Source organism: Cyprinodon variegatus, unplaced genomic scaffold (assembly GCF_000732505.1).
Source record: "Cyprinodon variegatus isolate N-32 unplaced genomic scaffold, C_variegatus-1.0 Scaffold1046, whole genome shotgun sequence".
Classification (NCBI taxonomy): domain Eukaryota; kingdom Metazoa; phylum Chordata; class Actinopteri; order Cyprinodontiformes; family Cyprinodontidae; genus Cyprinodon; species Cyprinodon variegatus.
The window spans coordinates 120,224-132,054 of NW_015151499.1; the positions used below are offsets into that span (position 1 = coordinate 120,224).

An 11,831-nucleotide genomic window follows, 5' to 3' on the forward strand; every position below is an offset into this window, starting at 1 on the left:
CTGACTTTATCCACTTGTGGCTTTATAACCCCACCTCCAACTGTGAAACCAAGGTACTGCGTCTCCATTTTGGCCAGGGAACACTTTGCTGGGTTGACTGTGAGACCATCAGTCTGTCCAGAACTGTCCTCAGATGTTTCAGGTATTCTTCCCAGGTTCCACTGTAAATGACAATGTCATCAAGATACACACTGGCATAATCAGCTAGACCATACAGTACCTGGTCCATCAGTCTTTGGAAAGTGGCAGGTGCTCCATGAAGACCAAACGGCAGAACTGTGAACTCAAACAGCCCCTAGGATGTGCAGAAAGCTGTTAACTCCCTTGAACCTTCATTGAGAACAACCTGCCAATAGCCCTTAGAGAGGTCAATAGTGGATAAATATTTAGCTTTCCCCAGACGCTCTATAAGTTCATCCACCCGTGGTGTTGGGTATGAATAAAACTTTGAAACAGAGTTCAGATACCTGAAGTCAGTACAGAACCTTATGGTGCCATCCTTCATGTCAGCCACATTCTCCCAGTTGATTGCACTCCACAGCATTTATTTTGTGAGTAAGACAAGAGTAAGCTTACTTTTCAATTGACTAAATATGATTTTCAAGTTTTAGGTCTGAAATCCAAAGACACACTCAGGCTAACTGAAGTTAACCCCATTGGGTTAAGTGCAGATTATCTGCAGCAGTTTGGGGGACAAAAACACTGGTTCACAGCTTGTCTACATTGAGCTGTCTGAATAATTTGACCTATCCATTGATTTGCATTTGGAAGACACTCACTAATTTTGGCTCACTAGAGGGAGTGAGATATAAAGCTGTGTGTCATCAGCATACATAGTTAGATTTGCAAAGCACTTTGGAATTTGAGCTGTTATTTCTTAAATAAAAGTGACCCAAGAATAGACCTTTGAGAAACCAAGATTTAGTTCATGTTGCCCTTGATTTACAATAAAAAAGGACAAAAAGAAGTCACTTCCAGCTTGATCAAATCAAAACTCGTTTAGCTTTACCGTCTCCAGGTTTTCCAGAACTCTGCTGCAAGGCTTTTAACTCACATTAACAAAAGAGAACACAGCTCTACCAGTATTAGCAGCTCTGCACTGGTTACCAGTCCAGTATAGAATCCAATTTAAAATCCTTGTTCTTACATTTAGAGCCCATCTCTGGTTTGATAGAGCTCTACACTCCATTCAATAGTCTGAGGTCATCGGGCCAAACATTGTTAGTGGTTCCACATGCTCATTTTAAACCAGAGAGGATCGTTCATTTCAGGCATTGGCTCCGAGGCTGTGGGATGCTTTGCTCCTTCTTTACGCTGTATGAAGTCTGTTAATTCTTTTATAAAGTAACTAAAGACACTGCTATTTTAGCAGGCTTTTAATTAGACATGTGGTTTTTATGGCTTTGTGCGTTTCCATGTGTTTTTAAAATGTATATCTAAATTGTATTTTTTTTATTGTATTACATTTTGACTGTGAAGCACTTTGTGATTTTTATCTGTGAAAAGAGCTATACAAATACATTTTACTCATTTATTTATTTAGCACAATACCAGGTGATGCAAACCATTTTTTTAATTAATAATCATCTTAAGATCAACTGTGTCAAATGCATTACTGAGATCAAGCTGTACAAATAGAAGCTCTACAACCATTACTGTTAGGATGTACAGAGAAATAATCAAAACTTTTATTGTTGAGGTCTGCCTGTGTGGAAGACTAATAAGGAGACCAAAATAAGAAAAATGATTCAATTGTTTAACAGTTTTGAAACCCATGACAAACATTTTAGCGATCATGTTATTATCTATATCAAAACAAGCCAATATAATTGCATGCTTTCCATTCTATGCATTAAAACCCAAGAAAAACTTTGCAAATAAATATTGCAAAGGCACCATTTTGCAACCGACTCAGTGAGGTACAGCGATTACAGCAGTTATGGTTTGTGTCAAACTTTGTGTGAATTAGTGGTTGCAGATTATCTTGGCCACATTGCAAGCTAAAAAAAAAACCCACAATGTTCATGCTGACATTACCATGTATTTCTCTCCATCGTGTCCATTTAAACAATAAAAACATACTTGAAATATAGTATCAATAGTGTTCAGTTCCACTAGTTATTTTACTGCTGCCTTTTTTTTGTGCAGCTATTTATGACTTACACTTATCTAAACCAGCACCTATGAGCTTTTTTCATTTTCATTTATTCAAATGCTAAAGAAACACTCTCAGAGGTAATGGTGTGCATAAGTAGAGACAAACTTTTAAGTTTAGGGCATTATAACTTCATAGAGGACACTAAATATAAATCTAGTGAATTTTAAAATACTGTACGGTAACTCAAACATCTCAGATTCTAATGACAGCTATGTAATCTACAGAGAAGCCCACTGCTTAATGCCCATGATGCAAAAATTAAATCGAAGGGGATTGTCTCTAATATTGCCCCAAGTTCCTGAGGGCCCCTTAAAACTCTGTTTACATGTATGATTAATACAACTATTTGTTATTTGTGCATATTGATTATGTTTTTGATAAAAATCCTTTCACTAAAATGCCATCAGAATGCTTATAAAATGAACTGTCTCAGCCCTCCCCCTTCAGTGTCCACCACATTTGATCAGTCCATTTGCATTTTCAGAATGTCATTATTTTATTAAAAGATTTGACCCACATGCAGAAAACCAAACAGAGAGACCAGGGGAAGGTTTAACTGGTTTACTGAGAACTGGTAGAGATGGGTCCAGTGCTGCTCTGAACACTGGCGAACCGGAAGTTTCCAGAAAAGGTGTCTTTCTCTGAATCCAGTTGGTGTGGGTTGTTCCAGTAATAGACTTGCTCGTTGGAGGGCGGACAGGGTTTACCCAAGTTGAGGTGTTTCCTTGAGGAACGGAGGAGCGGACTGCCACTTAGATTTCCTATGGTACTTGAACGGTTTCTTGTGGAGATGAATCCCCTGCTCAGTGTGAAGCTCAAACAATAATTTGGGGAAAAGTTGATCCAAACCACCAGTTTGAATCCCCAGCTCAGTTTGAAGCTCAGACGATCCTTTCTAGGGGGAGAAGGTCCAAAACATCCAGTTTGCAGGATGACTTCCCAAAACTGGCAAACACTCTGGCATCGAGGTAGTGGCAGTCAGCAGCTTAAGAGTCTTCAGGTAATGAGGCAACCATCTGCAGGTGTGTGGGAGGGCCAACGAGAACCAGGCGCCACCTGGTGGTGGAGGGAAAACATACAAAAACACAACCCACACAAACTGGATTCCTAACACAGAAAGGTCCAAACAGACAGCAGTAAACCATTTGAAAACAAACGTGAAGAGAATTGTTGCCAACTTCATGTTTTCTCACTATACTTAGCGACTTTTCAGACCCCCCAACACTTTTATTTAAAAAAAGCACCTAGTACCAAATCTAGCTACTTTTTTCTGTTACTGAAACTTTGGCGACAACATATAAAAGCACCGAACTCTGCTCTCCAAAGCAAGTAGATCCGTAACCCCACCTCCTGCTCTCCTCTATCTTGTCTGCTGTCATGATTCATGCAGCTATTATTTCATCCAAATGAAAAATGGAGAACAGATAAGCAGATCATGGCTTGTCTACAGTGAAAAGAAGGACTGGGTTATTTACTTTGGCCTTTTTGGAAACACAGGAAGGAGCAATCAGCTAAGTGAGCTTAGTGCTTGGAAAAAATCTTTCACTCCATTTGAGACAGCATGAAAAGTCAGCTGAGTACAAAACATAGAGAGGAAAACAAGAAGAAAAGGGACAAGAAGAGAGGGACAAACATAGAACAAATAATGTATGTCTATTCTATAAACATTTCTGGATCTGTATAATGGGTCTTTTTTATGTGTTGTCTTCTCAATTCAGAGGGCCCCCTGTCTGTTTTTGCCTAGGGCCCCAAATTTCCTAAATCCACCCCTGCCATTATTCAGATTATCATTTACATTGAATAAAAAAAGGCTGTCATAAAATTTTAGTTTCCAACCCATGTTTAAAAGTGAAGTATTATGAATTCTTAAAACACACAAAAAGAGAAACACTTTCAAACCCATTATAAATAATATATGTATAAACTTTATACAACAGGATCAGCAGTCTGCATTAGCTATCTCTGCTCCACAGCTATTCAAACTATATACTGCACGCCTTTTGCCCTCCTCCCGGTTGTTTTTGTCCCCAGGGTTTATCCAATTGAATAACCAAAACAATTCCTCGTGATAAGACAGAAGGGCCAAAGGACCAATCAGATGTCCTGTTTCCTTTCGATAGGCAGTACCTAAACGATGTTTAGACGTTTTATCAAATCATCTGTCAGCGCAAAAAAGACTGACCAATAGGAATCAGAGAAAGAGGGGCCGATATGTTAGAATGAGCCAATCGTTCCTCGGCTGAGAGTGACGCATCCTCCCATCAGCTGTTTTTGTTTTTCTGTGATGGCAGTGGAAGTTATTAACACATAATAACGGGATTTCTGATTGATACCAGTGATTCTATACGGGGGATGTTGCGGTTGATTTTTGTTCTGGTTTAGGTTCAGTACAGCCCACCATCCGGGTAATGAGCGCCCTGCGGACGATCCTTTCCCTGTAGACTGTGGCGCTTGGCGCTTGGAATCTGGACGCCGAGGAGGAGCGGAGGGCTCCGGCGGGGATCAGCCCGAGCCAGAGGCCTTCAACCTCTGACAGAGAGACCATAGAGGACCAACTGGCTCGGATGGAGAACCAGGAGACGTTACCGGAGGGGCCCGGAGCGCATCCCCAGTTCATCTGCGCCTCCTTCAACCAGGACACCACGTAAGCAAGCTGCGGGCCGGTCCGGTCCGGGCCCTGTGAAAACTCAAAGCCCCTTCGAGCTGTTCAAGCAGTTGCATAACGACTTCCAGCCATTGCTGCAAAGCAATAGTTACATTTTCTGACATAACACTGAAGCAGAAAGCAAAAAGAACAAAACCGAAGGCTTTTTAATCGGAACATCGCAACTTGAAGATAAGCTTGATGTAAATTAGGCCACTGTGTTAATCTTCAGGGCCTGTTGCACATCAAAGTGGCCAGTTTGTAATCTAACCTAATTCACTGCTTTAACATTAATGTATAATCAGCATTCAGTAGAATAATAATGTAGGTGGCAAACAATGCTACCTTCTATCTATCCAACTCTGGGGTGATTGTCTTTATTAAACTATTATTTTCTGCAGGACTTTTAAAATGTTACTAATTAGGTGGCAAAGGTTTGTGTGATGTCATAAGACAAGCCACAAATAAATTAAGCACCACTGGCCGTTTTTATTCAGGCAATAGTTGAACTAGAACTTCTTTTATACATTACAAATGTAATGTAAAAATCCCTTTATTGTCCCACAATGGGGGAATTCACTCTATATTTACCCCATCCCCATGGGGAGCAGTGGGCTGCCATAGTGTGGCACCCAGGGAGCAGTGTGGGGTTAAGGGTTATGCTCAGGAACCCAGAGTGGAGACTGCAGGGATCGAACCGGGTACTTCCAACCTTCTGAGAGCACAAGCGCACTGCTCTAACCACTAGGCCTACAACCCCCTTATAAAATGAATGCATTACTCCATAAACTTTAATATGCCCTGATAATATCTCAAATTAACCCTCAACGTTTTTACTGGGAATTTAAAAAAGTTAGGGGATAATTGTAAAGGCTAAAACCAATTCTTGGTCTTTTAACTTTGCTGAAACCATAGCTGCAGGTCCAATGAGGTATGGCCTCTAGTAAGGCTTTATTTGCTTTCTTTTGCAAACTGGCTTGAAATCCATTCTGCAGAGAGCTTTTATAAACCAACATTTTCCTGTTTTGCTACTGATTAATAACTAGGTTGACTATGCTATACCAATGCATGAATATACTTTGACATAAACCAATCTGTCCTGACTCTAGCTAAATGTTTAGGGCTTTGTTCCTTCTCAAATTAAGACTTCCAAGACCAAGTCTGTGAAGTATGTTTAGATCATCGTTCTCATTGTGTGTATGTTTTGATCGTAGTTCTCTGTCTGTTGGCACAAAAACGGGATACCGACTCTTCTCTGTCACAACTGTGGACAAACTGGACTGTATCCATGAGGGAGGTATGGACTGGCCTGTTTTTTGTGCTTATGTCACCATGACACATAACTTCTACTCTGTGTCTAGCATGCATTTTGTACTTATATTCTTTCTGTTTATCTATCTCTCTATCCCACTGCACTATTTGTCTGTTCGAAGAGTCACTATCTAAGCAGTTATCACAGACTTTATCAGGTTCACATTGTTCATAAAGTGAGTCCAACACATTACATCATGACTGCTCAACAATGAATAAATGATAAATGCCAAATTAGTTTGTTCCTGCATGAAAGTCTCCATTTACATAGTTGAGTAAATAGTCAAATATTATATCGCTAACATTTATGCTTGCAAATAATGTATAAATGCACCCTTGGTATGATGTAAGTGAAAACATGAGTGGATTCAATAACTGAATTTCTTTCCATCAGTTTACACTCTATAAGACAGTAATGTTGCAATAAATGCTTCATCCAGGAGAACAAAGAACAAACACAGATCAGGACCACCTTTTGTGGATAGAGATAACAGAAAGAAAAAATAAATAAATGTTATTATAAATAATAGAACATCATTGATCTCACAATGAAAACCATTTTGTTCTGCATCTTAACCCATCCCCTTGGGGAGCATTGAGCTTCGTTTGTGCGGCGCCTGGGGAGGAATCAGGGGGTACGTTTCCTGCTCAGGGACACAAAGTGCAGGCTGTGGGGCTCAAACCGAGTAATGCAACCTTCTCAGAGCACAAGCACATTGCTTTAACCACTAGGCCAACACTGCCCTATAGATGGAGAATAATGCTTAAATAAATACAAGTGGTTGGGTTGTCCTCCAGCACCCCCAGTATCTAGCAGCATGAATACAGAGATGCTCAAGATAACCTGAGAGCCTTTAACAATTAACTTCTTCAAAAGAAAGTCTTCAGTCTATTTTCCAAAGTACCCATAGGGTCTTCCTTAAAGATAAATGAATCTATTTAATATTAAATGTTCCTCTTATTTCTGTCCCTCAGTGGAATGCCCAGATGTCTATATAGTGGAGCGACTGTTCTCCAGCAGTCTGGTTGTTGTGGTCAGTCTTTCCTTGCCCCGTCGAATGAACGTCTACCACTTCAAGAAGGGTACAGAAATATGTAACTACAGCTACTCCAACAACATCCTCTCGGTCAAGCTGAACAGACAGGTAAGAACACCTGGTTGATCTTTCTGCTTCTGTTTAGCTGCATTGTTTTGCTGATCATTTGGTCTGTCATATGTTGACATCAGCGACTCGTCGTGTGCCTGGAAGAGTCCATCTACATCCACAATATCAGAGACATGAAATTACTCAAGACCCTGCTTAACACACCAGTCAACCCAACAGGTAAACTCCAGCTGTGTGGGATAAAGGAGCATCTTTGAGTAGAGTTTTTAAATCAGTCATTCAAAATTCCCTTTTCTATACTTGAAATGTTAGGTTCTTTCTTAAGACCAAAGCTACCTATTTGATTTGATATTGTTGAAGAAAAACAATTGCGTTTGGACTTATATAACATACAGTTTTAAATCAAACCCAGCAGCAGAATAACCCAAGCCTAAAGTTGTCAGCATACACAGTCATATAACTTCAAAACTTTTGTGTTTTGGAATTCATCAACAGAATTTATTAAAAGGTCTGACCCAAAGATGCAGAGAACCACTCAGAGAGCAAGGCAAAGGTTTAACAGGTTTATTGAGGTTAGGGTTGAAGGGGGTTTGATCTGGAACTCAGAGAGCTGGTGAACAGGAACTAGAAAGTCTGGAGAGGATATCACAACAATTAGTTCAGGGGACGTGGGAATCTGGAATGCCGTAAGGATAATGCTAGTGAGGGACTCACGTTTTAGGGGGTTCTTCTCTCAATTTGAATCCAGTCTGTGTGGGTTGATCCAGAGAAGAGGGGACATGTTGAAGAGTGGACTAGTAGACATTCTTTGGACCCGGAGGAGTAATAGATTGGACTGTCACTTGGATCTCCGTGAGGGACTTGAACGGCACATGTGGAGGTTTGTCCCCTGCTCAGTGTGAACTCAGATAATAATGCTTCCAGGGGAAGAAGGCCAAACATCCAGTACGCAGGAGGACTTCCTGCCAAAAGGCAAAGACAAAAACAAGGTTAGACTCAGAGAAACAAAGACAGCTAAACTCAGCTTGGCTAGAGTACCTGAAACTGGCAAACACTCTGGCGTCGAGGTAGTGACAGTCCACCGCTTAAGTACTCCTCCAGATAATGATCCAGGTGTGCAGAAAGGACCAAAAATGACAGGGCGCCACCTGGTGGTGGAGGGAGAGACAGACACAAAACCACCACACAAACTGGATTCCTGATACTTGCTGAGATGAGTCAAAAGCGTTCCTTTAGAAACCACCTTATGTATAACTCGGTCTGCATCATTTCTTAGCTTGTAGTTCTCCTGTAAGAAAGAGCTCTATACTTAATTAGGGGTAAACAATCCACATTATTTCACTTACAATCCTATTGCAATACTTGAATTTGGTCATTTGCAGATCATAACACTTTTCTTATAACAGAGCCTGTTTGTTTTTATTTTATCATCAATATTCATATTTTTGTATATACTGACATAAATTCCTCTCTACAAGCAAGCATATGTATCAATATACAAATGGATATCCCTCAATGCAACTTGATAGAAGTAAAGGTCAGAAAAGGAAGAAATATGCAGTAAATCATGTTAACAGGAGAAATTTCATCCTGGAAAAAAAAAATAAGTAACTGTAAGGATTGAGATTGACTGTATTTATTGAATCAAAGACTGATGTCCAGTAAGAGGCAAACTTTCAAAAGACTTTAGCTTGATTTAAATTTATCATCGAAATAGACTGAGTAAATCTTCCCCAGTGGATTGGGCCCATTTTCACTATAATTCTCTTCAACATTCAGGCCTCTATCGTCCAGATGTTATTGCAAACATTTTTTAAAAGTTATGATAGGGAAATGGCTTGTTTATTTAACCCCTAATTTAACTTATTTTTCCAAATTTAATGTGTACAAGTCGGGTTCTCCCGGTTATTTGTTTTAATTTCATACAAATGAATAGGTATAAGTTTTTATTTTTTACAAAAAGTCATGGGTTTAGCCAGAAAAAAAAAGTACTATCCTCGTTGTCTTTCTCTAATCCAGTAAAATGTTTTCATTTAGGTGTTTTCTCCAGACTCTATACATGTGTAAATACAAATGGTAGGTATGAAAGGTAGAAATAGTCATTTGTAGTACTCTTTGTTGGAAGATATTTATTTCTGCCTCTATTTTCTTTGTATTAAATATCAAGCACTTAACTTTCAATTTTCAGTAAAAAGCTTCAGATTCTTTTTGGTTCAGACATTAAAATGTTTTTGTTTTATCATTACTTTAGTTTTAGTGGAATTTTGACTAATTTGGTGTTAAAAAAAAACAATAAAGTGTTCTTGATCATTTCTCCTGCCACACCGTAGGTCTGTGTGCGCTGTCAGTCAACCACGGTAACTCCTTCCTGGCTTATCCTGGCAGTGCCACCATTGGAGAGATCACACTCTATGATGCAAACAACCTGGTGAGGAACAGGATTGTAAGACTCCATAGAACCAACATGAATGCATTTAGAAAATTATTGTTTTATTTTGCTTTTAGAGCACAGTGACTCTGATCCAAGCTCACGACAGTCCGCTGGCGGCCCTGACGTTCAACGCCTCTGGCACAAAGCTGGCCAGTGCATCTGAGAAGGTATGGGCGTATTTTTTTGCCTTTATGTTGGTTTCCATTACATCAGGTGTGAACTTTCTCTTCTTTTGTGTAGGGTACTGTAATCAGAGTTTTCAGTGTTCCAGAGGGTCAAAAGTTGTTTGAGTTTCGGCGAGGGATGAAAAGGTTTGTTCTTGAATCTTTTCTATAACTGTGCATGCAGACTGCCATCATTAGACTCCTCTTTGTAGAGAAAAATAATTAAGACAATGCTTAAAAAAGAAGGAAGTAAAGAAATCACTGCTCCTTTCACTGGTATTGTGTCAAGCTGTCTTATTGAGGATGTTGAAAGGCCATGTAACAGCATCTCCCAGCAATCATGTGTTTCATACGCCCTCGGAGGTTCAAATCAATGTGGTCTAGTTAAAGAAGAGGAGAAGCTGTGATTCTGCATCTTATTACAGCTCCATAAAATTTTTGTACCAAAGATTTATAAATGGTCAGAACTAAGCATAGAGGCCATTTTGAATTTTTAAGCTAGTGTCAGGAAATTAACGTCACTGCAGCTCTAGAGGTTATCCTTAGAGATATACTGTCAAACCAATTGTTTTCTTTTTTTGCATGTTTTTCTACTAGACTTTACCATATGTCATCTTAGTCATACATATCCATTTTGTTTAAAAAGAAAAAGTAAAACTTAATTTGCTCTCATTAATGTTTGGTCCTTCAGATACGTCAGCATCAGCTCCTTGGCCTTCAGTGCAGACGCTCAGTTCCTGTGTGCCTCCAGTAACACGGAAACTGTTCATATCTTCAAACTGGAACAGCACAGCCCAAGGTGAACATGGTTCTTCATTGTTTCCCTTTACCTTCAAATCACAGGATGGTTAATGCAAGTAAGACAAGCAGCCAGTTCAGTGCTAGTATCTACTGTATACACAGGTATTGTGGAGGATTTTCATGAATTTTTGAAAAGACACACCATTTCCACTTTTTAAAAAAATACACACACAAAACCCTGTAGTCACTCCAGAGAGGGAACGCCTATTAAACACGTGCAAGAGCATGCACAAGCCCATTTTTCCTCGAAAAAAGTGCAGGAACATAATGATCAGACGGTCCCTCGGATGGATCTCATCTCACCCATATTTTCTGTTTTATTTGCAAGTTTCCTTAAAAAAATCATGACATGCTTGAATGTGTGTGTGTGCTTCAGTGGAAATTTGGATGTTTGGGAGATAAATAAGGATCTGTGGCCACCATATAACTACTAACGGTGTAAATTACAGACTAAATAAACGTATCTTCTCCGAAAAGCTACAATTTAGAGGTAGATAAATTTTACCAGCAGTGATGTGAAATGGATTTCTCCAAATAGCATGCCAAACTTTTCCTTAGCAACCAAGGCATCAGGGGGAAGCCTGACCTGTTCTTTCAGTCTACGCCATCGAGTGAAAGAATCTCCCATAAACACTCTGGTCTTGTTTCTCTCTTTTGATTATATCCCTTTAGTCATGTACAAAAAATAATTTAATTACTTAGTTTTTTTGTACATGACTAAAGGGGTAAACACCCATCAAGGTAGTTTAAAGTCTATTTTTCATACAAAACTAAAGGGAAAATCTGACATCTTGCTCATGCATATTGACTATCGGTATGCTGGTCTGACAGAACACCGGCAGCATGGAGCTCAATTGGCAGTTGCCAGAGAAAAAGAATTGCCAGGTTCAGCACTGGGGCTCTGTTCTTTTCACAGTTAGGAGCTGCTGATGTGAAAAAGGTGAAAAGGTCTGGAGAAGCCTGTTACAATGAAATGGTCCAGACCCGGGCTGCTCAGTGGGTAGCACTGCTGCATTGCAGCAAGAAGGTTCTGCATGGAGTTGGCATGTTCTCCCTGAGCATGCGTGGGTTCTCTCTGGGTACTCCGGCTTCCTCCCACAGTCCAAAACCCCGACTGTAAGGTTAATTGGCTTCTCTAAATTCTCCTTAGGTGTGAGTGTGTGTGTGAATGGATGTTTGTCCTGTTTGTCTCTGTGTTGCCCTGTGACAGACTGGC

The 11,831-nt window shown here is 39.9% G+C and overlaps 1 protein-coding gene across 1 annotated transcript in view; it reads left to right on the forward strand.

Annotated features, from left to right (window-relative positions):
- Nucleotides 1–4,413: 4,413 nt before the first annotated feature.
- wipi1 (WD repeat domain, phosphoinositide interacting 1) overlaps nucleotides 4,414–11,831 on the forward strand; it is an 11,381-nt gene continuing 3,963 nt past the window's right edge. Inside the window, exons 1-8 of the mRNA XM_015399781.1 lie at nucleotides 4,414–4,802; nucleotides 6,017–6,099; nucleotides 7,089–7,258; nucleotides 7,342–7,438; nucleotides 9,550–9,647; nucleotides 9,725–9,817; nucleotides 9,891–9,961; nucleotides 10,506–10,613. Of these exons, the coding sequence (XP_015255267.1) occupies nucleotides 4,723–4,802; nucleotides 6,017–6,099; nucleotides 7,089–7,258; nucleotides 7,342–7,438; nucleotides 9,550–9,647; nucleotides 9,725–9,817; nucleotides 9,891–9,961; nucleotides 10,506–10,613 (800 nt within the window). The 5' untranslated portion in view covers nucleotides 4,414–4,722. The remainder of the gene's footprint in view (nucleotides 4,803–6,016; nucleotides 6,100–7,088; nucleotides 7,259–7,341; nucleotides 7,439–9,549; nucleotides 9,648–9,724; nucleotides 9,818–9,890; nucleotides 9,962–10,505; nucleotides 10,614–11,831) is intronic.